The sequence below is a fragment of the Agelaius phoeniceus genome, chromosome 3 (assembly GCF_051311805.1).
Source record: "Agelaius phoeniceus isolate bAgePho1 chromosome 3, bAgePho1.hap1, whole genome shotgun sequence".
NCBI classification, from domain to species: domain Eukaryota; kingdom Metazoa; phylum Chordata; class Aves; order Passeriformes; family Icteridae; genus Agelaius; species Agelaius phoeniceus.
Genome location: NC_135267.1, coordinates 95,095,709 through 95,119,744, shown reverse-complemented (window position 1 = coordinate 95,119,744; position 24,036 = coordinate 95,095,709). Strand labels below are relative to the sequence as shown.

At 35.9% G+C, this 24,036-nt stretch overlaps 1 protein-coding gene across 1 annotated transcript in view; it reads right to left on the bottom strand.

Annotated features, from left to right (window-relative positions):
• CENPF (centromere protein F) overlaps positions 1-24,036 on the bottom strand; it is a 35,298-nt gene that overhangs the window by 7,968 nt on the left and 3,294 nt on the right. The window contains exons 4-15 of the mRNA XM_054630202.2: positions 23,541-23,656; positions 22,445-22,536; positions 19,817-20,084; positions 18,129-18,331; positions 15,292-15,417; positions 13,537-13,665; positions 11,857-11,979; positions 9,116-9,251; positions 5,187-8,632; positions 2,383-4,680; positions 1,678-1,818; positions 473-649 (exon numbers count right to left, since the gene is read on the bottom strand). Of these exons, the coding sequence (XP_054486177.2) occupies positions 473-649; positions 1,678-1,818; positions 2,383-4,680; positions 5,187-8,632; positions 9,116-9,251; positions 11,857-11,979; positions 13,537-13,665; positions 15,292-15,417; positions 18,129-18,331; positions 19,817-20,084; positions 22,445-22,536; positions 23,541-23,656 (7,255 nt within the window). The remainder of the gene's footprint in view (positions 1-472; positions 650-1,677; positions 1,819-2,382; positions 4,681-5,186; positions 8,633-9,115; positions 9,252-11,856; positions 11,980-13,536; positions 13,666-15,291; positions 15,418-18,128; positions 18,332-19,816; positions 20,085-22,444; positions 22,537-23,540; positions 23,657-24,036) is intronic.

Genomic DNA, 24,036 nt, shown 5'->3' with positions numbered 1-24,036 from the left:
AAACTACTAAGAAACAATTATAGTAAGTTATTTGCCTGTGTTCAGCTGGCCTCAAGCTCACTGACATTTCTACAGTTAAGTTGACGGCTCTTGGCATATAGCACATCTGACAAATGTATTTCCAACAAATTTGTCCTTATATCCTGAACTGGTTAAACTTTCTTCCCTCTTCCTACTGAAACAACCATTTCCTGGATTAAACATACTGTTGCTTTCCCCTTTTCAAGGTTATAGTCCTAGTGAATTTTTATATAGATTAAATGCTTACTGAGTTGGGAGATAAATTAACGTTTTAGAGCTTGTCATATGGAAAAAAGTTAACACATACTAAGCTCCAAGGTAAGTATATGTAGATTTTGGAAATATTGTTAGCAAAGACAAATTCTTTTGCAATAGGATCAGCAAAATTTTGTAAAATACATAGAACTCAATTAAAAACTCACAGCACTACTCTTCCTATTTTCTGACTCACCCTTCGGTTTGCTTCTGTCAGAGCATCCTGATGCTCCTTCTCTGCTTGAAGCAGTCTGTCTTGATATTCTGATATCTCTCTTTTAATTTCAGTTTCTTTTTCTTGTAGTTGATTCTGGACCATCTCCAAACACCTGGCCAGTTCATTTTTTTCTGAAGTTGTGAGATGCAGCTGTATCTGTAAATAGTAATAGTACATTTTTTGGTATTTGGAGTTATCTCAATGGAGAAAGAGTTGACCCATAAAACTGTTTAAATCTGAAGCATCTTTGAATTTTCCAAAACAACTTGGTAAGAAAAAATATTCAACAGTGGCTGAACACACTGTAATCAAAGAAAAGAACACAAAAGGTAGGACAGGAGGCAAAGGAAGGTTCACTTAAAAGAAAACAAGTACAAGTTTGCTAACAGCATTAAATCAAGCAGCACTGCCAAAATCAAAGTTTAACCTGCCCAAATGTTGCTCCCTCTGAGAATGACTTGAGAGGTTAAGGGTCACTTCTGCACCCTCTTTAAGATGAAAAAAATTTCTAAGCATTTTCACCCATTGTTATAACTACTTTTTGACAGCTGGCCTGCATTTCCATTTAGGATTTCTAAAAGTTGCAGAAATATCTGTTCTTTTCCCATCCTACTCAAAATCCTCCATGCCACAATAGAAACAAGCCCCTGGTTATAGAGTTTTTAAAATAGTTAGTAGGTTAGACGACTCCATAAACTGGTTTAAAGACATAATATTTTTCACAAATAAGACCTAAAGTTTTCTAGATGATAAAATAGCCTCTAAGAATTAAATGCAAACAAATTATAAACAAAGGCTCCAAAAACCTTCCTTGACTATATCCTGAGTTAAATTAGCACAATTGAAACACTGAAAGTAGTTTTGAGAAATGCTGAATATTTATCTGCCCTCCTCAGTCTGGTGATTGAAAGCCTGTAGTAGAGAATTTCTCAACACTGAAAAATGTCTAGATGACCAGCAGTGGACTTTATGCTAAGAAAACATAGTTTGGATGGAAGGAGGAGGGGGAAAAACTACAAAGTAATCATTTTATCTCAGAAGAGAAGATTGGATTTTTTGAAATTTGGAAGCAATAACCTCTAATACTGTACATTATCACAGATCCCCTTGACCAGCCTCCACACAGGTACTGTACCTGAGCATCTGGCTTTGAACACAGAAATCACGCAGATGGAATAACTTACTTTGTTCTTTTCTGAATGTTCTTGAACACATTGAATTTCTTCAGCAAGCTTATTTCTTTCTTCCTGTAATTTGGCAATCTTCTGTTCAGTATTATTTAGCTTGACTTGCAGCTCAGTTCGACTTTCAGCCAGTTCATTTACCTGAAATAAAATTTTCCAGAATTATTTTTAATACATGTGTCATGACTGCCAAAGAATGTACTTACATGTAACAAGCAGTTCTTAAGATGGAATATTTTATTCCCATAGTTGGTCAAGTTTTAAACAAGAGTCACAACAGGGTAATGATGTTTTCACATGGCAAGTGCACTATTGTTATTTCACTTTCTTTGGAGCTTCCGAAGTATTTATTCCAAAATACTTATTGATATGAAAACTCAGTCACCCAATACCAATTTGTTCTTCCTCCTTTTCTTCCACGGGAAAGAGGAAACTATCCTGCATTATTTGATTGCCTAAACTTCTACTTTCAAGTTACTTTCTCAGTCACCCTATGCAAAACAATGCCGTGCTTTCCAGCTCTGTAATTTCAATGAAAATTTATGATTGTATGGAAAATGTAATTTTAAAATACGATGTTTCCTGCAAAAAAGTTTGAGGTTAAAATTATTTTAGGATTTAATTTATTAAGGAAGTAGTAAACCCAGAGGACACTCTATCCTTCCTCCTACAAAGGGAACTCTTCCCTAATGGAAATTATATTACCTTTTTACATAGAGTGTTCTTTTCACAAAGTGTAGATTCCAGTTCCTTCTCAAGGTCCTTGTAAGACATTTTTAGAACATTCAGGATATCCGGAGAGGTTTCACCATCAGAAAAACATTGCTCCTTCAACTTCAACTCAGCAATCAAGTTCTGCAGCCTCTCTTTTTCCTGGTGCCAGCATTTAAGTTCATGCTGCATGTGAGTCAGCTGCAAAGACAGTGCTTCTGTTTCTTTCACCTGCTTTTCAAGAGCACCATTTTCCTGCACCTTTTCATTGAGCTTTTGTTTACAATCCATCAATTCTTGAACAAGTGCTTCTCTTGCTTGATCCAATTTGATGTTTTCATTTTTTATTTCCTGACATTGCTGTAACAGCATTATTTTATCTTGCTCAAGATGAGCCACCTGATCAATCAGGACTTGTTCTTTTGCTCTAGCATCTGCTTCCTCTTTGCATGAAAACTCTAACTTCTCACTCTTATCTTTGAGCTCAGATCTCAGCAATGCCAAAGTATTTTCAAGCTCATGTTTGATTTGTATCTTTTCTTCCTCCTTTTCTTCCAACTGCTTTGCTGTAGTCAAATTTGAAGACTCTAGTTCATGGAATCTTTCTTGCATTTCTTTTAAATCTTTAGCCAAACGCTCTTTTTGTGAGGTGAGGACATCAATTTGTAAGTTGGAACATTTCAGCTTTTCAGTCATCTCTTCCATCTCTGTTGCTAATATTTCTGCCTCTGCTTTGGCAGTCTCCAATTCAATAACTGTATCTTCTAGATTTTTCTCTGACATCTCCAATTCCCTTTCAAGCCTCTCTATTTTATCTTGAAGAGAGTCAGCTTTCCGTTCATTGTCTCTCAGCTTTTCAGCAATGTGACGTTTTTTCTTCTCATCAGACTCAATTTTTACTTTCAGCTTCTCAATTCCACATCTCAATTGGTCTGCTTCTTTTTGTGCTGCGCTGAGTCTTGCGGCAAGTTCTCCTTTTTCCATTAACAAGCCTTCCAAAGATTTGGAAAGCTTTGAATTTTCCATTTCTGATGAACCTAATTTATGCTGCATCGTTCCCAACTCTCTTGCAATCAGCTCTTTTTCTTTCTTTGAATCTGCTGCTTCATTCTGGAGTTTTTCTTTTTCTATGGTGAAACATACAGCATCATTTTCTAAACTTTGCAGCTTCTGAAGAAGACTGTCTTTTTCACTGGATAATTGATTTGCATCAGATTTTGCAGCCTCAAGCAGATTTGCTTGTGTCTTCACTTCATACTCTAACCTTCTAATGAATTCAGTGGAATCCATTTTAGTTAACTCCAATTGTTTTAATTTCTCTTGTAGATTTTGGTACTTCTGATCCAGCTCTTTTTTGCTTTCAGACAAAATACTCAGTTCTTGGCCAATATAGTTTCTCTCAGCTGTGACTGAAACAAGGTGCTCTTGAAAGCTAGAAATAGTTTTCAGATTAACTTCCCTCTCCCTTTCTAATTGCTGACATTTTGCCTGGAGCATGTCAATGTCAGGCTCTATGAACAAGGCGTGGTTGTCAATATTAACTTGCTCAGATTTTGGACTCCCCCGCCCATTTTCAGCTGCAAGAAATTGTTCCTGACCAGCTCTCTTGGTCATTTCTACATCATCAAACATGTCTGCTGCATTAGGCAATCTAACTTTACCTATCTCCAGCTCACACTTTAGGTTCTCAGGTTCTTTTTCTGATGAGACTACATGAAGAGATAATTCCTGCTTATTGACAGCAATGGATCTGTGTTTTTCATTTATGCTGCAGTTTTCTTCCTTAACAGCTACAGTAGCTTCCTCCAGTCCTGCAAAAGCTGAGCTATTTGAAATTATTTGTGCCTCCTGGAAGTTCATTTCCGAGTTTGATTGCTCAACTCTTATTTTCAAACCTACATGGCTTTGCTCTTTTTCTATCTCATAGATCAGCTTCAAATTTTCATCAGTCTGTTGTTTTGCCTCTTCCTGAAGTATTTCAGTGGTTATTTGATTTTCACAGAAATAGCCAGCACTCAAAACCCCACTAGTGGAAAATGACAATGCACTGGCATGGTCTGAGGGGCTGGTTATTTTTCCTGACATATTTCTACACTCATGTTCTCCAGAAATTTTCTCAGTGTAATCTTCCATTAATCTTGCTTCCACAGTCTCAGTTTCATTTTCACACACAAAGGCATCTCCTGCAGCCATTTTCTCAATGGGGATTATTTTAAGATTATTGTTTTTCAGAGCTGAGTTTTCAGCAGGCACTCTTAATTTATAAGGAGTATTGTTTTCTTGTTCTATGTTCTGCAAGGGATAAGAATCAACCAGTTAAAAAAAAAAGAGGGGGAAAGAATACATATAAGAAAAAACAAGGTAAGTTTTAAAATTTTTCTTAAACTAGTAAAGCTCCTGCTCTTATGCAAAATAAATAAATACCCCTCCCTACTTTACAGTCTCCTTTCTTACAGAAATGTTTGACACTTGTTTATGCACACATCTTTGGCCAAAAAGATTTAAAGGTATTGAGGGAGAAATTTTAGATAAATTTGCTGAAAGACTATGTGCAAAGATACCACATCCTTCTGTATTTTGGGAAAATAGGTGTCTACATGACAAAGTGAATTATTATTAGCATTACTAAAAGGACAAAGATTACTGCTCAAGTATGGATTATTTTTCTTCTTTCTCCAAAAAAATAGTACTGCTTCTGTGAGGCACAATTTTAAAAAGAATATTTGCAGTAAAAAAATCTGGGTGACCACAAGCAAAGGATTTACATAAAAATCATTTGCATGACAGCAATTACTTACATTTTCAATATCTGTGCACAGCAGTGAATGAGAACTTAAATCAAGGACCTGTAGTTGGAGTCTTGCTGCTTCCAGCTCCAAAGAGAGATTCTCAGTTTGTTTTCTTTCTGCTGCCAGTTTGCACTCCATCTCCATAGTCACATTATTCAGCTTCTGCTGCCATTCTTCCTTTTCAGATAGATTTTGCTGTTTGAGATGATCTATTTCTTTCCTTTCAGAAAGTATAATTTCTTTCAGCTCTTGTATTTCCTCATTTTTCATGTTCTCTTGAACATGAAACTGATCTTCAAGCACCTTGATGGACTTCTCATATGTCTGACAGAGCATCTGAAGTTCTTCAATTCTATTTTCAAGGTTAGATTTTCTTGGAGTTATACTCCTGAGCTCTCTAACAGAATCCAAATTGTGATCATTATGACACTTTTCAACCAAAACTTCTGTTGCATCCTCTGAAATCACTTCTACAGAACTGTCTGTCTGATTCATTCCCTCTGTCCATTTGCATGAACCACTGTTATGAGAATCAGCCACCTCACTTACTTCTAATAAACAGGGATTTACAGAAAGGTCTGTGGAAGAATCTGTGGCCTTAGTTTCATCCAATTTAGGTAGCGTATCATCTTGGCTGGATGACAGTGACACTTGCACAGACTCTACATGAGCACTGCTCTGACTTGTTGACAGTGAAGAATTTTCTGCTTTCAGTATTTCAATACAAGACTGCAGCTCACATATCTTTGAGCTCATACTACTGTGCTGTTCATATAATTTTAGGTGTTCATCCTGGAAAGTCAAAAGCTTCTCTCTTACTTCCGCAAAGTGTACTTTAACTTCTTTGCTGGACAATTTTAAATCTTCATAGTCAGAAGAACTGCATTCTTTAACTCTGAAGGGCACTTCCTCATTATCAGGAGGCATTCTCAGATCACTGTTATCACTTTGATCCATAAGTTCTTCGGGAAGAACAGCTTTCTCAGCTTTTAAATTGCTATCTGCAATCCTTATATCATCTGTCTCCTCTTCCTCTTTATTAATACCTGTGGTACCATTGGTTTTAGCATTTTTCAATCCAGAGGCCAATGCAGTGTTTTCATTCTGCAACCTCTCACACATTTTCTCAAGCTCACTCAGCTGGTTTATTGTTACCTGCAAAGAGGATGCCAGCAACACTGATGAAGGACTTTCATTTATTCCTTTTTTGCCACAATCCTGGGAAATGTCACAGTAATTATACTCCAATGAGTGGCCATCTTCCTCTAATACTGTAAGTGAAGAATCTGCAGTTTTCAGTTCTTTAACAGACAGTAGTTCTTGCTGCAGTCTCTCTTTCTCTCTCACACTTTTCTCAAGTTCTACTTCCATGCCTTTTAAAGCTGTCTCCAGCTGCATCACTTCTAACCTGCAGTTTTTTAGAGAGATTTCGCTATCCTCAAAATCCATCTGAAGAAGCTCAAGTTTAACCTGGTATTTATTCAGCTCAATGTCCTTTTCTTCCATGGACTTTCTCAACTGTTCTGAACAGAGGCGTTGTTCACAATTAACATCACACATTAGAGATTCATTTTTTATGGGTAGTTCCTTCCCCAATTGCTCCTTTTCTTGAAATACAAAGCCACATTTCTCTTGCGTCGTATTTTGTCTTGTGCTGACATTTAACCTTTCCTGGCTTAAACAGTCAAGCTCCACAGAAGGCACATGTTGGATGTTGGAAAATTCTGACTGCAGTTGCTGAAGTTCATGAACCAAGTTCGTTTTTATTTCTTCTGAGGCTATAAGTTTATGTAAGATATCTTTGTTCTCACTAAGTATCTGCTTCTCTTGTTCTAATTTTGCTTTTTTTTCATCTAATTCAATTGTCTGCTCTCTCAGCATGCTCATAATTTTTCCATTTTCTTCTTCTACTGATTTATACTTTGCCTGCAAAACTTCAAGCTCTGTTTTCATTTCTTCTGTTCTTGATTGAATACGCTGTCTTTCCTCCTCATGTTTTCCAGACATATCAGAAATTATTTCTTCTTTTTCCTTTAAACTATCATAAATATTTTTATTTGCCTCCAGTAAAGTTATTTGTTCTTGCTTTAAAACACTGCTTAAATCCCTAAGGGCTGTATTTTCTTCAGTAAGTTCATCAATTTTTTTACTGTATGAGCAAATCATTGAAGACATGTCCTTCTTCTCTGAATCCCATGTTTCAGACATGAGCTTCAGCTGTCTTAGTGACTCCTCAAGCAATTTATTATTGATCTTCAAATCCTGAAGCTCAACTTCTCGGTTTTCTAATCTTTCATTCAAAGTTTGCAGTTGCATGTCCTTTTCCTCAAGAATAGCTGAAGTTTTTTCAACTAATTCCTGACGTGCTGAAATATCCGCTTGCAAATTACTGATGTGCTGCTCAGTTTCTGTCATGAGGCTTGTGTACATCTGTTCTACTGCAAGTAACCTTTGCTCTGTTTCACTCTTTGTTTGCAGTAAGTCTTCATACTGTTGCTGCTGATCTGAATTAAACTGCTTTTGAGCTGCTAAAGAACTCTCAAGAAAAGAGATCTGCTCTTGTAAATTGGCCAGATCCTTAGTTTTTCCCATTTCTAGAAGAGCTCCGGCATATCCATGATCCAGCACTCCAATGCTGGAGTTAGTTGCTGCAAATTGCAAATTCTCTAAAGCAGCCTTATCCTGCCTGCTTTTAACTTCTCCATCTTCTGTCATTTCTGAAGTATCTTTTGCTTTTACAAGACAACAGATTTTTTCATATTCACCAAGCAGGTCATGATAGCACTGCTCCCTTTGCAGTCCTTGACTTGCTGCCAATTGTAACTTTTCTTCTACTTCAGCAACTTGGTTGGTGAGCTGGAATATTTTACAGGACATATTTTCTATCTCTTTGCAGTACTTTTTATCAGAACATTCTGCTTTCTGCTTAAATTCATCAAAAACTCTTTTTTGTTCTTCTAATTGTGCACTTTTACATTCCAGCATACCTTTCAGTTCTCTAATCTCTGTGGATTTCCTGTCACTTTCGGTTTGCATCATTCTAAGTTTCTCACTATGCTCATGATTTTTGCTTTGCTGACTTTGAAGGGAACCCTCCAAGTCATTAATTTGAGCCAGCAGACTTTCCTTTTCAGACTTAAGTTTATTTATAAGATTATCAGTTTCATTTTTCCATTGAGAAAAAACAGTAGCCTCTTTTTGCAGTTCTTCACATTCTCTTTGCTTTAATCCAAGAAGTCTCTGCAAAGCTTCTGATTCTCCCTCCATCTTACTTATTTTACAGTCTTGTTCTTTAATATGATTATCTTTTTCCTTAAGGAGACCTCGGGTAGACTCTTGTTGCTTTTCCATGTCAGCTAAAGCTATTTTCAGGGTCTCCAATGAAAGTGAGCTCTCTTGCCTTTTAAATTTCTCTTCCAGTAATTTCAGCTCCACTTCCAGAACAGCATTCTTATCTGTAGAAGAAAATACCATCAAATCTTTGTCAGTCAATACTGGCAAGTCTTCTGATAACTTTCTGGATTAGGTGATACTATTTACTTCTACTATTTTCAATTCTCATTCTACTGCAAAGCATCACTCTTAAGCTATATTACTGGATGAAGGATGTTTATATTACTTTAGGCTATCGGGCACTACATACAGTCAGCTTTCCATAAAGGAACTGCTAAACAGAAGTCTTCTATTTAAAAGAGATTCTATGAAAACAAATTTGCTGATAAGTTCAGTACATTTTGATTCTTTTCAAAACAGCATCACTTGAGGAACCGAACATGTTCACAGACAAAAAACTCATTTTCATCGACAACAAACTCAATGTTCTTAAAAAACACTAATCATGTCCCACAGTAGAAACTTTTTACTTAATTCACAATGAAACTTACAGCATTGCAGGAAACATCCAGAAACAGTTCTGTAAATTTAATATCATAACTCACTTTTCATCTCTTCTGCAAAATTTTGGCTTTGCTTTAGAGATTGCTTGATCATATTTACTTCTTCCTCAAGCTGGTGGATCTCTCGTGATTTCTTTTCAAGTTGACAATTGAGAAGATTTTTCTCCTGCTTCACTTCCTAAACCAAAACCAAATAAGGCCATATTTCATGTAAATTGATAAGGAGGTCAATGGACTCAGTTCATTTAAATCAAACTAAAGATATTCCATTAGATCCTGTTAAGACTTTGGGAATCCATGCCCGGGTTCCTAAGCACTGCTTGGAAACATAAGCTGAATTTTTTATTCTTAGTGAATTGACAGCATCAGAGAGATGCTGCCAGTTGATGCAGTCAGAGTGCTCCCTCTTAGCATAGAACAAACAGCTCCACATGACTTCACAGAAGGAGATGGGACAGGACAGATTCTACAAAATCTCAGCTGATTAAGTCAGGCTACTTTCTCAAAGGAGTTCAGTAAACAAACCCCTGCAATGGCATCAAAATTAACATGAAATGTGTAGATCAGATTTCACCTGCCATCTCATGTAGAGAAAAATTCTCTTTCCACTGAACATCAACAATGTGGCAACATTGGTCAATTTATATTTAGAAGTGCTTACACTTTCAGATGGTTGTTTTGCAATTAATAGCACTTTCTTTCAAATAAATTGATTTTTAAAAATTCCAAACAAGCAAACAGAATAGACTATGACCACCACCAAAAAACACTGTGTAACTACATCACACCCAGGAAACCAAATTCAAGCTCTTTCAAAGAGACTCAACTTTGTTCTCCAAACTCTGGCGCTCTGGACAACAGATGCCACAGAACTGGCATGGTCCAAATGGAAACAGACTGTCAATTATTCATCCATTTACTACTAGCAGATGGGCATAGGATTCACAAAAGCCAAGCTCAAGAAATGGAAAGGTCTGAATGGAAAAATTAAAAGCTTGCTGGCGTGGCAGGGTTGTTTTTGCAACAACATAAATAAATTACCCTCAGAACATGATTAAAACTGTCACTGTCACTAACAGTTGTCTTCCCTTCTACTCAGAGCCTTCCCTACCCACACTTTAAATAAAAAAATCCAGTCAGATATAAATTTAATGAATAAGCTTTCTAGCAATCTTAATAAATTTTCCAAAAAGTCCAAGCATCTAAACCCCTTGCATTCAAAGCTGCAATGCAAGTACATGAATTAAACTAAGCCATTCATTACAAAACCTAGGGTGGTCTATGGAAAGAAAAACAAGTTTAAGGAATTAAAACGGCTGAAAGGTCCAATTATTTCAATTTGGTTCAAACATTCCCAATATCCATAGAATTATACATTGGGTTGGAAGGGATCTTAAAGGTCATCTAGTTCCAATCTCCCTGCCATGGGCAGGGACCTCCCTTGCTAGACTAGGTACAGAATTTTTTCCTAGTGTCTAATACAAACTTACCCTCTGTCAGTTTGAAATCATTTCCCCTTGTCCTGTCACTACATGCCCTTGTAAATAGTCTCTCTCCATCTTTTTTATAGGCTCCCTTTAGAGACTGGAAAACCACAATTAGGCCACCCCAAAGCTTTTTCTTCTCCAGACTGAACATTCCCAATTCTCTCAGCCTTTCCTTGTAGGAGAAGTGCTCCATTCCTCTGATCATCCCCTTGGTGGCCTCCTCTGGACTTGCTCAACAAGTCAACATATGAAAGAGAACCACTCAGCTGGGCCAAAACTATGCAAAGTGCTGTTCCAGCAATAGTCACATTCCAATAGCTGGGAATGTTCTCAGAAATTGCAGTCTACCAGCAAGAACATACCTAAATTTTCACACTACACTAAACCCTTACAAATGTTTGTGACAATCTGAACAAAACCCACTATTTTACTTTAGACTTTTGCAGAGAATTTTGAAGGTAATTTTTTGGCAGAGACTATGCCAGGTTATTTTATATCTGCTGATGACAACCGGTAACAAGCAAAATGAGAGTGCTTAACAAAACCAAACTGCGACACAGATTACATAGGTATCCAGCTGGTTTTCCTACTTACTGCTGATTCTCCAAATAAAGGATAAAATTTGCATTGAGAGGTCTCTAGTGGCAAAACTGGATCAATTTCAAGTGTAGATGTTCCAGTTGCCACCAAACCAAAACAATATAATTGAGAAGACAGAGGAGACTTTAAAGTGAAAAGGTTTCTGCATGTATGAAGCATACAGAAACTTCTCTGAATTTACCTTCATTTGGGAGAAAGTTTTTCCAGCATTGCATATTTATTGGACTGTCTTATTCTAAGAGAGAAGCATTTTTTTTAAAGAGGAAATAGTATTTGTACAAAGTCACTGTGTTTAACAGTATCAATCAAAGCAGCAGTCAATGATTCTAGAATTTACTTTCAAAATCAAACACGCATTTATTATTTGACTTTTATTTCAGAACCAAAAGGAAGAATCTCTTGAAACACAATTTATTGTTTTAAAAAGTTCAACATGAACTAGAGCCATATCATCAGCATTACAGCATGAATCCTAACCACACACCTACTGCAGAAACTGCACTGATTTCCATGATGTTAGGGAAGGCCTCATTTTTTGTTACAACTAGGATGAGTTATTAAGATAGTCAACAAAAGTGTTTAAAGATTGCTTATGGGGAAAAACACAATTGTGAGCACATGCTCCAGAGTATTAAGTGTTTACAAATTGCTGATGTATGGTACTAATTCTGCCAAATACTCCTCAGCATTGCTCACCTGAAAGCTTCTTGTCAGGTCAGCTTCCTTAGCCTGGGCTGCTGATAGACTCTGCTCTGCTCTGCACAGCTTCTGGGCGAGATCACCAGTGTTGTGTTCCAAGCGTTGTTTTGCTGTCATTACCTGGAAAACCAACATTGTAATCACAAGAATGACTTCTTTTTTTAAACTCCAATTCTTGAACTCAACATTTTGCTACAAAATGAAACTACATTATTTTATCCCACCCTGAACCCAAGGGTTGCTTTGCTGGTGTTTAGAGAAAAGTTGTTTATTGCCTTTCCACTCCTTTGCTTCTGACCAAAAAGATGGGATGTCTCTAAAATAGATACATTTATAGACTGTCTGAAACAAGATTAATTCATCCAACTTGCAGCTACATCACCACAATGATATCTGTAGGATAGAAATGAGATTGAAATACAATTGGCTTTTTGCTAAGCTATGGGAATCAAAGTTAGGATCATAACTGCAATTACTGCTCCGTTGACACAGATTTTTTTTAAAACTGAACAGGTTTTAACTCTTTGAAAAGAGTTCTAAAACACTCCAGATTAAAAGAAGGAAATTACACTAGTGGGTCAAAAAAAAAAGATCTATTCCTAGGTCATCAAGTAAATTATCTTTCTTTGAGAAGGAAGTAAAAGGCACTTATTATCCTCTCAATTTAATCAAATTTTCAGCAAGCATATACAAAAGAATATGCATATAATAAAGAAGCCTCCAGTAAAAACTTTTGACTGAATGTAGCCCCACAGCTATATTTCTAAAATAAAACAAGCCCGCCAGAAATCTGTTGGCAGTTTTAGAAATGATGTTTCAGTTTAGGATGCCTGCAAACAGGGCTTCTCAATACATCTTTCAAGAACATGTGGCCCTTTTTAGAAAATCAGTTAGCTCTGCTGCTTGAGAAATGCTCTCAAAGGGTATTGGAGGCTTTTAAACGTTCCTCTTTTCTGATCACCCACTCCTGAGGCCTCTGCTGCTTTTTAAACTACTGAAAACTAGGAGTTTGTGACAACTGAAGTATTTTAATAGGTAGCTGCTGCCAAAGCTGTGGAAGAGCTCCTTCATACTGATCTTCTTCCTTACACAAGCCACGACACTCAACTGCTTTTGTGGAGAACCAGTTCAGGGAGTTAAACTGAGAGCAAACACTTGGTTCTGTATACACATATGCTAATTTAAATGTAATATTTTCTTTGCTTTTTCATCTCCTCTATCAGGTCTCCCCAGGATCACATGAGGAGTGCATGGCTAGGGTATATGAAAATGGGACTGTTTTTCCAAAGGGCAATGACCTGTTGGTCTGTAGCTCTCTCATCACACTACACCTCTGCATGATGGTTTTTTTTTGTTTGGGTTTTCTTTTTTTACATAAAGTTTCTAGTGATCAGCCTTAGCTGCTCCTTTCTCAGATTTATTTTACCTGTGCTGCCTGCATTTACATCTTCTTCCCTGTGAGAAGTGGACTAGCCACAAACTTTTAAAAGCCTATAGTTCACATTTAAATACAGAGCATTTTGGTAAGGAATTATAAATACAGAACATCCAGTACATACTGTAAAAACATCAAGATGCCACATTAATTATTTTTTGCTTTATGTATAAGTAAGGCAGTGCTGTTGAGACAACTAAATGCCACTCTAGTAGTGGATTTTAATGCTAAAAAAAGCCTACTTTGTCAAATTCTGCCTGTAGAACATTGAAGTCATTTTTGGCTTGCTGTAGCTCCTGATTCAGTTTGCTTCTTATCTGGTTGCACTGCTGATCCAGTGTTTGCAAGGCACGCTGCTGACAAGACAGTTCCTAGAAAACAGTGGCAGAGAAACAAAGAAATAAACACATGACCACAATAAGTCTCTATTTTGGTTACTGCAGAAATAACAAATGATTTTTATCAGCAGGTACTCCCTGCTCAGGGACACTTGTCTTACACAGAAAACAGTTTAAACACAGCTTTAATTCATGAGGCAAATGCCACACAGGCAAGAATGACATTAATCCAAGTTATGTCATCTGCTTAAGAACTTAATTACTGTAACATTCCTGCCACAGAAAGGGAAAAAATTGAATCCAAAAGTTATGAAAGTAATAGTGTTAAAAAATTTCATATTAAAGGTAAATTTCACGTTAGAATTACATTACAGTACAAGTAGACAAGTTCATCTCTGCTATTACTTACCATACTATAAGTTAGGAATATTGCACAAATTTTGTTGCAAGAAGATGCAAAACAGAGCCTTTAAATAGGACTTGACAGACTTATATTATAAATAAATGAACATTAAACAAACATTTTAAGAACCTGTAACAGCTCACAGGTTTTAACCATTGCAGAAAAAAGGTTCTTCTCAATTAATAGCCTTGCTGAACAATTTAGAATGGCAGTATGTGGGCTAACATATTAATCTTATGAAGGCCTTTATTTAGCTAACTAAAAAAAGGAAAAACCTGGACAGAAAGTTTATAGGCTTCAACCCATCTTTTGATTATTACAATGATGCTACAACTATTCAAATGCAAAGATCAATTTTCCCAATTTACTACTTCTAGACTAGGTTCAGTATCAATTTGAGATCCTGAGGTAGCATCTTGACTAATGGACTTTGCAAAATCACTTTTTCACTCAAGAGTGCTGGTAGCAGCCCTGTTTATTGGCTACCCCACAAGCACTTCTCTGCCAATTACTTCATCTGTCTGGACATACCTTAGAGAAAAGGTTTCATGTTAAACATTTGACACAACAAGCAGTCTTCCTCAGGGCAATGCCCTTATATTCAATCCCTAAAGCCAACTTAAAATGCCCATCTGAAATATCACTATCACTTCTGAATCTGTGTCTTGGATTTCCTAACACTGATTACTTTATTAAGCTTAAAAAGAAAAACACAAAGAGTTTAGTCCTAATCCAAATCAGTATTAATGCTGTTAATACTAAATATAACTTCATTACAGAAAAATTCCAGGCATAGTGCTATACTTGTCTCTGCAAGAGCTGGCATGAAGGAAATGAAAGACACTTCTGTTAATTGACTATATTAACATCTTATTCTAATTTTGGTTCATGCTCATAAGAGATAGAATCCTAAAGAAATTATTTTCTTCTGTGTGAAATGCATGCAAAATTAACTCAAATTCCAAAGAAATAATTTAGTTGTTTACTAAGTTTGAGCTCACATATACATAATTTTAGGAAAAATGGAGCCTAGTTTCTCATGGATTTGCATCTCATTCTATCTCTCAAACATGTTCTCTATTTTCCAGTGAATACTATCCCCATTATTGCTATATTTGTTTTCCATTTTTTCAATTACCTTTGCAAATGGTACCTATCAAATGTGATTGCAACTAACAGAAAATCAGATATACAACATAAGCCAAGTGACTTCATCTCCTCAAGAAGTCAAAGTTAAAAAGTTCTCCTTGTCTTACCTGTTGGAATTCTTTTTCCTTGGCCTTTATTTTCTGTTCCAAAGACTGACGAGCGCTCTCAGCATTTTGTCTCTGGCAATTCAGTTCTTCTGATAATCGCTTCACCTTTTGCTCCAACATTTGGACCTACAATAATTTAGTTATCAATCCTAAGTGTTAAAGGTGCAAGTGATGCATCATTTAAATATATAAGCTCTCACACAAAAAGTTCACTGCTGTCAGCTACAATTGTTCTAGCATTCATATATGCACAGTAACTCCAGCTGGTACCATATAAATTCTTAGCAATCCAAAGCACAAAACTCATTCATTCTTCTTTATGTTAGTGAGAAAATGTGTGTGTATGTATAGAAAGAATATATATACTTTAATATATATGTATTAAGTGTGTATGTGTATACATGAGTGTACACACACAATAATAAATACATCTTTAGATGATATATAGGAGAACATAACTTTATATATATTTAGATAATAAGAAAATCAATGATTTTGAGAAATAGATTTTTTGATAGATTGCATTTTCAGTACCTCAGGTTACTACCAACTAAAGAATGACTGCTAACTGCTAAGCAACTACATGTTTAGGCTGAAAATAAATGGATATTGCACAGAATTTCGGAGTGATTCAGCAAATTGATTTGGACAGAAAAAAAAGAAGAAAATATCTTCATTTATAATAACAGTATTTTTTATAATTTAAACTAAAAAAAAAAAAAAACCAGCAAGCTATGTCTAGGTTCACCTCCACATTAACTTGTTATTTAACTCAGTTGTTTATGTCAATATTATGTCACCCAAGAGAGTGAAGCATTGTTCACCTAACTTCCTGAACAAAAAGTAAATTTTATTCCAGACCAAATCTGTTAATGCAAAACACGTACTTTATTTTCCCCAGAGAGTAAGAAAAAAATGGCAAAGGGTGAATGGAACTCTCTTCTGCAACAAGAGCTGTTTACTGAGTTAATGAAACGGTAGAAATAAGAAAATAAGTAGGTAGTTGCATTGGGATGTCAGGTATCAGGCAGAGACTGCAGGGACTGTGAACTTCTGTAAGATCACATGGAAAGGTGATTGCAGAAAGGCTGCAGATCTCCCAAGGAGTGAAAATACTTGAAAACACAGAGGTGCTGGGCTTGAGGTCTGGGAATAGTACCAGTGACAGAAGTGTACAAGGGAGGTTGCCAGGATTAAACCCAGGCTACAAGGCACAAACTAAAATCTAAAATCTCAATAGAGTTCTCTCTTCAAAGTCCAGACTGGGCAGGCAGAGATCCAATTCCAGTGCAAGAAAGAAGAAACAGAACAGAAAGCAGTCACCTTCAGATGGCAGGACCAAAGGAACCTTCTGGGAAAAGATGCACTGCACCTAAAGGATGGGCTGCACATCAATGCCAATGGTGGCAAGTCCCACTTCTCCTTGTCCTTCCCCAGGCATGTTTCTAGATGCACAACCTTGCCTCTTCCCTTGGGCTGCTTTTAATCCCCTTTGATTATTTAGTAAAACAATTCCACTCTCTTAAACCCATATAAATTTAACAAGGGAAAATTAAATGCATAGGACCCTAATCTTTAGGAAGTTAAATCAAGTCATTTTTGGAATCAAATAAATTAAAATTAAGCCCTTTTCAGAGAAATTGAGCGGTCAGACTGGGTCCAGCTATGTCTTCCCACAAACTCACTGTGATGATAGTCACTTTATGATGTCAAGGGATTATGTCAGGTGTTTGATTTTCCCTTACCCAGCCAAGACTTCCCTTAAACTAGCTCCTCACAGAATTATCAACAGGCAAATGTTGCTGTCTCTCCGAGAAGGCAGACTGATCAAGGTTTACATGCAAAGGTTTGTTTTTTAAGGGCCAATACAGGAGTTGTGGGAAACGTTAGCTCACCAATATACTTAAGTAGCATGCAGAAACTTGCTGACAAACACAGGTAATTATTCTACACAGAGAAGACACACACAAACATCTTTTTCCCTATACTGTAGATGAATCACTAGTAGAGAAAAAAAATTAAAAGATAAATGAAAATATGAAGATTCAAGGAATTATGTCATCTGTGCACTAATTTCAAATTTAAGTGTTGAGAAAAGGGACTTTAGGAAAGTAATGCAACTTGATTAATCAAGGAAAACACTTACTTGTTACCTTCTGCAGTTTGAATTACTTTAAGCACTGGCATTCTCCTTTTGCACATGATTGCTAGCAAAAATCTGAACCATTTCAGATTTTTATGTGTATTTACTTACATACACTCTGTAAATTCTTGACTAATCAAGTGTACTACTCTCTTGATTTTTACTATGAATTCAAACTCCCTAGGATTAGGCTGTGAAATCCCATTTAGAAATTGCATATGTTCTCAATCTTGCATTGCATTTTTACATAGACATTATTTAAAACAAGCAATTTACAATACAAGGACTATACCCCCACAACATCCTGCAGTATAAGCAGCAAATTCTGATTTTCAGACAAAGATGTGACAGTCTTTTTCAGGTCAAAACTTGCCACCAGATGTCATTGTTGCTCTATGCAACTTGATCAGGATATATTTTTCAGAATTTGAGTCAATCTTACCAGAGTATAAAAATTATTTCTTCAGGTGGTGTAAGAACCTTCCAGAAAATGGGCAACAGCTTACGTATTAATGTTTTTTACATATAATACATATCAAACTAGCATATACTTCTCAAAACTTGATCCTCAGTAAACTCTCAAGAAACTTAGCCTGAGAACCTTGGTTCTTACTTAATGGCTGCAAACTGACACATAGGAATACTGACAATGAATTGTAAGGACAGCCAAAAGATGTGTGAGACAACATTTTACCTGAGTGGTAGCTTGATCAAGTTGTGTACTCGTTTGAGTCAGTTTATCTCTGGTTTTGTTCAGAATTTTATCCTTCTCAGTTAATTCCAACTTCAATTTATCCAGCTCCAGTTCAGTCTCTTGATGTTTATTCATATGGGACCTCTTCAGTTTTTCTTGAGCTTGCAATTGCTGTTCCAGGTCTTTAATAATGGAATTTAGTTCTGAATTTAAAAAACAGTAAAGATTAAGGATACTTTATGCTTCGGAAGGTACCTCTTCCAACACACTTCCATTTCCTATTTAAAATGTTTGGTAACAACCCAATTTCCTGGCAGAGGCAGACACCCTGTACAATTTTCAGCAAGTTAAGACAAGTTTTAACTGTCTCCTACTAAGACATCAATAACAAAAACTATCAAGACTGAAAGACAGTTGACTGTAAATCAGTAATTCCTACCTTATGAGAAAGAGCACAAACATGAAAACTCAGGAACAAGTGCTGCAAAGGCAAAGACAATTTGTTCCTCCTGCTGGCTTTTTTTTGTTTGTTTTGTTACTGTTTTTAAACATGCAGAAACATGTCACTTGAAATAACAATTACATTTTTTTTAATAACTATATCCACTACAAGCATTTCCTTAGCACAACTGTGCTTCCAAAAGACTTTTCAACTTCTTGGGAACTGTAAATGTCCCATTTTGTATTTTCATCTTTTTCCTGTCTCAAAATGCATACATATAAAACTAGACAAACTAATATTCTCACAGAATACATCAATAAGAGTTTATCTTCCAAAAACACAACACAGTAGAAACACAATTCACAGAAGAAAATATAAGTCAGCTACAGGAAGTATTATCCAGAATTAATATTATCTGGCTTTGTGGGTTTTTTGTTAAAAGAAGTCCTGTCTTCCTGATTCTGAATTTGTATGGCTTCCAAGCTGAAAGAGCCACCAAAATTGAAGCTGTATGCGAGGTATTTGAATGAAGAGTTTGGAGAGCTTGAGGACTCGTAAAACAGTGGAAAAGCTGTCCAAAGGGTACGAATAGCAGGCTCAAGTGAACGTGCAACAAATCCACAACAAACCAGCTATTTCCTTTCTTAAAACTATCAGGTATCAGGAATGATTATTTCTTCATGTCACTATGGGCAATATAAGACCATATCTTGGGTTTGGATTGTACTTCATGTTGTGCTTCCAGTGGCATCCATCATGGACCAACTCAGTTATGCACTAAGCATGTTCAATCAAAGTTTTAAGACATTGCTCAGTCAAAAGTATCAATAGTATAGAACAATAAGGAAAAAATATAATTAAATCTAACAGTGAGATGCAATGAAATCCTGAAGAGTTTTTTTAGGTGTTTTAAGAAGATTGTTTCAGGAGCAATGGAATTAATGGAAAGAGGCAGTTTTCCTTTTAGAAGATGTCCCCTACTCAGCCCAAAAATACAAACTGCTCCATTCTAATTCCTATACACCTTGTGCAAAAGATACCACAGCTTGTAGGTAATCTCTGTGTATGGCTGATCACTGAAAATACACCAGCAGCCAACAGGGCCAGCTGCCAAAGCCAACAGCAAGTATCTTTCTCTTTTCCTTGCTAAAGCACTAATTTCAATAGCCTGCTTTTATCTGCACACCAGCTTTCATGAAACTATACAGGAGGCTGCCTCTGGGTCTTAAAGAAATGCATCAGATACCTTGGTTCTGTGCTCTTAGCTGGATCACGAGGGAGGAATTTGAGTTTTCAGCAAAGCTGTTGTCAAACTCGTTCTTCTCTGATAGAATACTTGAATTTGTTTCTTTATCCCAAGGAAAGGAGGATACTGCAGAACTTCCCCTTGCAGGTGTTTCTGGATTTCTAGAAGGTGTCTTTTCTTGTTGCCATGAAAACACAGATGAGGAAGCCTGATGCCGAGCAATCTCTCTGTGACTCAAAGAGCTTGGAGGATGAGGCTGGTTTATTTTCTGTGTCCGAAAAAAGAAGAGAATGTACCTTTACACATTTCCTTATCCAATATAAAACAAAATAGCTAATTTAACATTAATAGCTAATAGGTCATCATCATTCCACATAGTTATAACATTGCAGCACCCACCACTGCAAAGCCCTGATACACATCATTATTTTTTATGCTACGTAAATGAAATAACTTCAGCCCAAGATTCCAAGCATAGCTGCTACTTATAAATACAAACCAGGATATCAAAAAAAGAATTTTGACCTGTGTATCTGTATAAGTAACATACATAAATTTTTGCGTTTTTAAAGAGGAGTTTTTAAACTCAAACATGTTTTAAAATCAAAGCCTACATTTTTGCAGGCAAATGAAGACAAGTAAGCTAAAAAAAAAAAAAAAAAAAAAAAAAAAAAAAAAAAAAAAAAAGAAGTCTAGATTAACATATCTGACCAACATTTAGTTCTACTGGAGAACCATAGGTAAATTTAAAACACATTTAATTATTTAAACTTCTAAAAAGAGTACTCCAAAATTGCTATAATAAAATCTGCCAGGTACAAGCTTTTAATATTTCCCCATAGAAAAATTAAACTGAACAAAAAAATGAGACTTTTTTCCTCCTTAAGTGAAAAAACCCCAAACAAATCAAACCACAAACAGTAAAGACCCTATTGCTTTTTTAACACGATTTTGAAATGCAGCTCATTTGAATTACTTTTTCTTAAACTAAATCCCTAAACCATGTAATACCCAGTGTGACTTCTCAGTCAAACCAGAGAATATGCTGTTATCTAGGAACAGCTGTGCCAAGACAAAAAATCTATATTACATTGTCCAGAATGCTGTGTGCAATCCTGTCAAATAGCTTGTTAACGAAGAGGAAAAGAAAACTAATCCTGCATGCAGTAATCATTTCCCCTACATGCCATTTAAATTTACAGTTTCTGAGACAGAAGTTTGAATCCAGAGCTAGCCACAATGACAAACAAATGCTTCCTGGAATCATAGACTAGAAGTATCAGGCATACCTTTTTCAAATTATGTTTTCCTGTGTTTTAGGAATAATACATCCTGTGATGTATTATTTCACCATTGTTTATTAAGATGAATTTTACTCACCATCTTAATTATTGCAAGTCTTACAAAATACTGTGTGGTCTTCAACTCTATTATTCAATTCTTTTTCAGAACACTAATCAATATGCTGAATAGCACAGGTCTCTTTACTAAGCCTTTTCAGGCTCCTCTGTTGACCATTCTCCAGTAAAAATGGACCATTTTTTGCCACTCTGCATTCAATCTTTTCCTTTAAATTTGCAAGAACGCCCTTTATCCAATTTTTTCCCTTTCATCAGTGTATATCCAACAACATTACACTGAGTTGCACTTGACTTACGCATTTTCTGATTTGTTCTTAAAAGAAAACCCCCAAAAGGTCTGAAATATGAGGCATTATTTGCCTTTATCAGCAAATGTTGACCTTTTCTCCATACGCCTACACATGCTTCAATAAACATATTGAGTCATGTTTCTAACAATTTGCCCAGGACAAAATGTTGGCCTGACTAAACTGTATTTCCAAGAAGCACCATTGGAAGTGTTTTTCTCTAATGTCATCATCCTCGTCCCCTTCCAATGTCAAGAGGAAAATAAGGCAACATTGCACATCACAGTGATTAAGCAGTCCCACACTGCAGTGCCCTATCAATTAATGGGAAAATATTGTCTGTATCTAGTGATTTTTTTAAAAACTACTATTCATTTTATCAGTCTAATTTAAGACTACTTCTGATTTCCAATTTGAGGCTGTGCCATAGATTCAAAAAAAGGCTCTGATATCAAAAAGTTTTTAAACCTTTACATAGTAAGTACCAAAGATAAAATTATTTCACATTTTCTGCAATGGTTTTTTTCCTTGAGGGCTTTCACATCATATTCATCTTGTTCTCAGAGATTAGCCAACACCGTTCCTCCTTCATATATGTTTGAAAGATTTATGGGTTTCTATTTTCTAGGTGTGAATTATTACTCACAATATTTTTCAAGGCTATTTTATTATCATATAGTATTTAACTTGGCATAACTGACAGTGTTTTATCTTGTCCTTGCTTGCAGGAGACTTCCAGTTTGTGAAGGATGTGTTCTCATTTTTAATGTCCTCCTTTCCTTTGCTATTCGAAGAGGATGGCTTTTCCAAATTCTCCAAGATTACTTCTGAATGGCAGTACATACAGATTAATTCTCTTTTTCTTTTGAAATTATATTTTATGTGATGTATAATATTTTGCACTAGTTTTCTATTTCATTTTCCAAGTTCACTCAGTGGTTGCTTAGGTATCACACAAACCATTCCTAAGAGATACTTACCTTAAGCTGGATGGTTCTCAGTTGTAACTCTAGCTCTTTATTTTCTTGTACTTTTTTCCTGTATTTTTCTTCTAGTTCTTCAAACTTGGCATCTACAAAGACATGATGAATATCCGCCTTAGTCCAACCAGTTTTTCACCCAATTCAGCCAGGTTTACTTACCCCTATGGGTCCCTTCTGACTTGAAATATTCAAGGATGCAATTATCTTAATGAATTTAAGACTCCAGCTTTCAAAAGAAAATATCTCCCCAGAAATACAATTTTAAATAAAGTTAGGTAAACTTTAATCTTTTAATCATTTTAATATTTTCCCTCTTTCAGGCGTGCCATGCTTAGTGGAATGCTTGACATTGCCACTAACTGCACCCCTTTACAGATATGCATAAAGAAAGTAAAAGGAACAAGAGCAAGAGATTATCTCAGATTTCCCACTGGAGTAAGACTGAGATGCCAAACTCACAGAAAAATTGTTCATAGCACTGAAGGAAGTAAGTAACATGTATAATATATTGAACGCATCAAAGTTTTTCAGCATAAAGAGCATAAGGGTGTCTGACCACAGAATTCTCCACTTAAGGAAACTTCCTGTTGTTTTTCCAGTTCATTTAAATATTTTTGATGTCCCTAATTTGAAGATAGAAGTGATGCTTTGAAATGGATATAGAGCATTAATTGTGTAGATTATCATACACAGTAACAGTCTGTGCAAAAAAATCCTATCCAAATAAATAACACATTTAACTATTGACTGCATTTTAGTTAAAGTACCTGTGGTAGAGGGAGAAATTTGTTCCCCACAACATGAAGGGAAGAGCTGACACCAGGAACAGACATACAAAAGATTGCTGCAGCCTACTGAAGGATATTTTATTACTATTCCATGTCCATCCAGCATTGAAAAAATGTAATGTTTGTGATGTGTTCAATCTGTACTAATAATTTTGAAATTGAAACCTAGGGTGCTACAAAGTAGATGCTTTCATAATAACTTACATAAGAGGGGCTAGGAAACTCAGTACAAGTTTAAAATACTCAACCTTCCAAGAAAACTGACAGTCAACCATCTGTGCTGGAAGAAGAAAAGGATCATTTACCATTATTACTTTGAACTGGTGTTAAAGGAGCAGTAAAACTTTTCTGTGGAGTGCCACTGAATGATACATCTCCTGCAGTCAATATCTGCTGACTTCTCTCAAGCTCACATTTGCATCTGTTTAGGAAAGAAGCAGCAGCAGAAGTTAATAATGGAAACTAAAAAGTTAATTAGCTATTTTTAACAGCCTGACATACACTAACAAATTATATGAGTCTAAGGACTTAGTTTAAAGATCAAGTCAAGACACATCCACTGAAAATTTTAAGGTGGTGCAACACAAAAATATAAATGACATATTTTATTTAGAGTTTCAACATAGTTAATCAATTACTCAGGAGTCATAGCTAAAAAACAAAATCAAACCCCAAGTAGAAGAAAATCTGTTAGAACTCCTTGAGGTCTTACTGTATGAAATTGTAGTTCAGCTAAACACACCCAAATAACTGTAAGCACTGAGAATATCAAATCTTACTCTTCAGTGAGCATCTTTATGG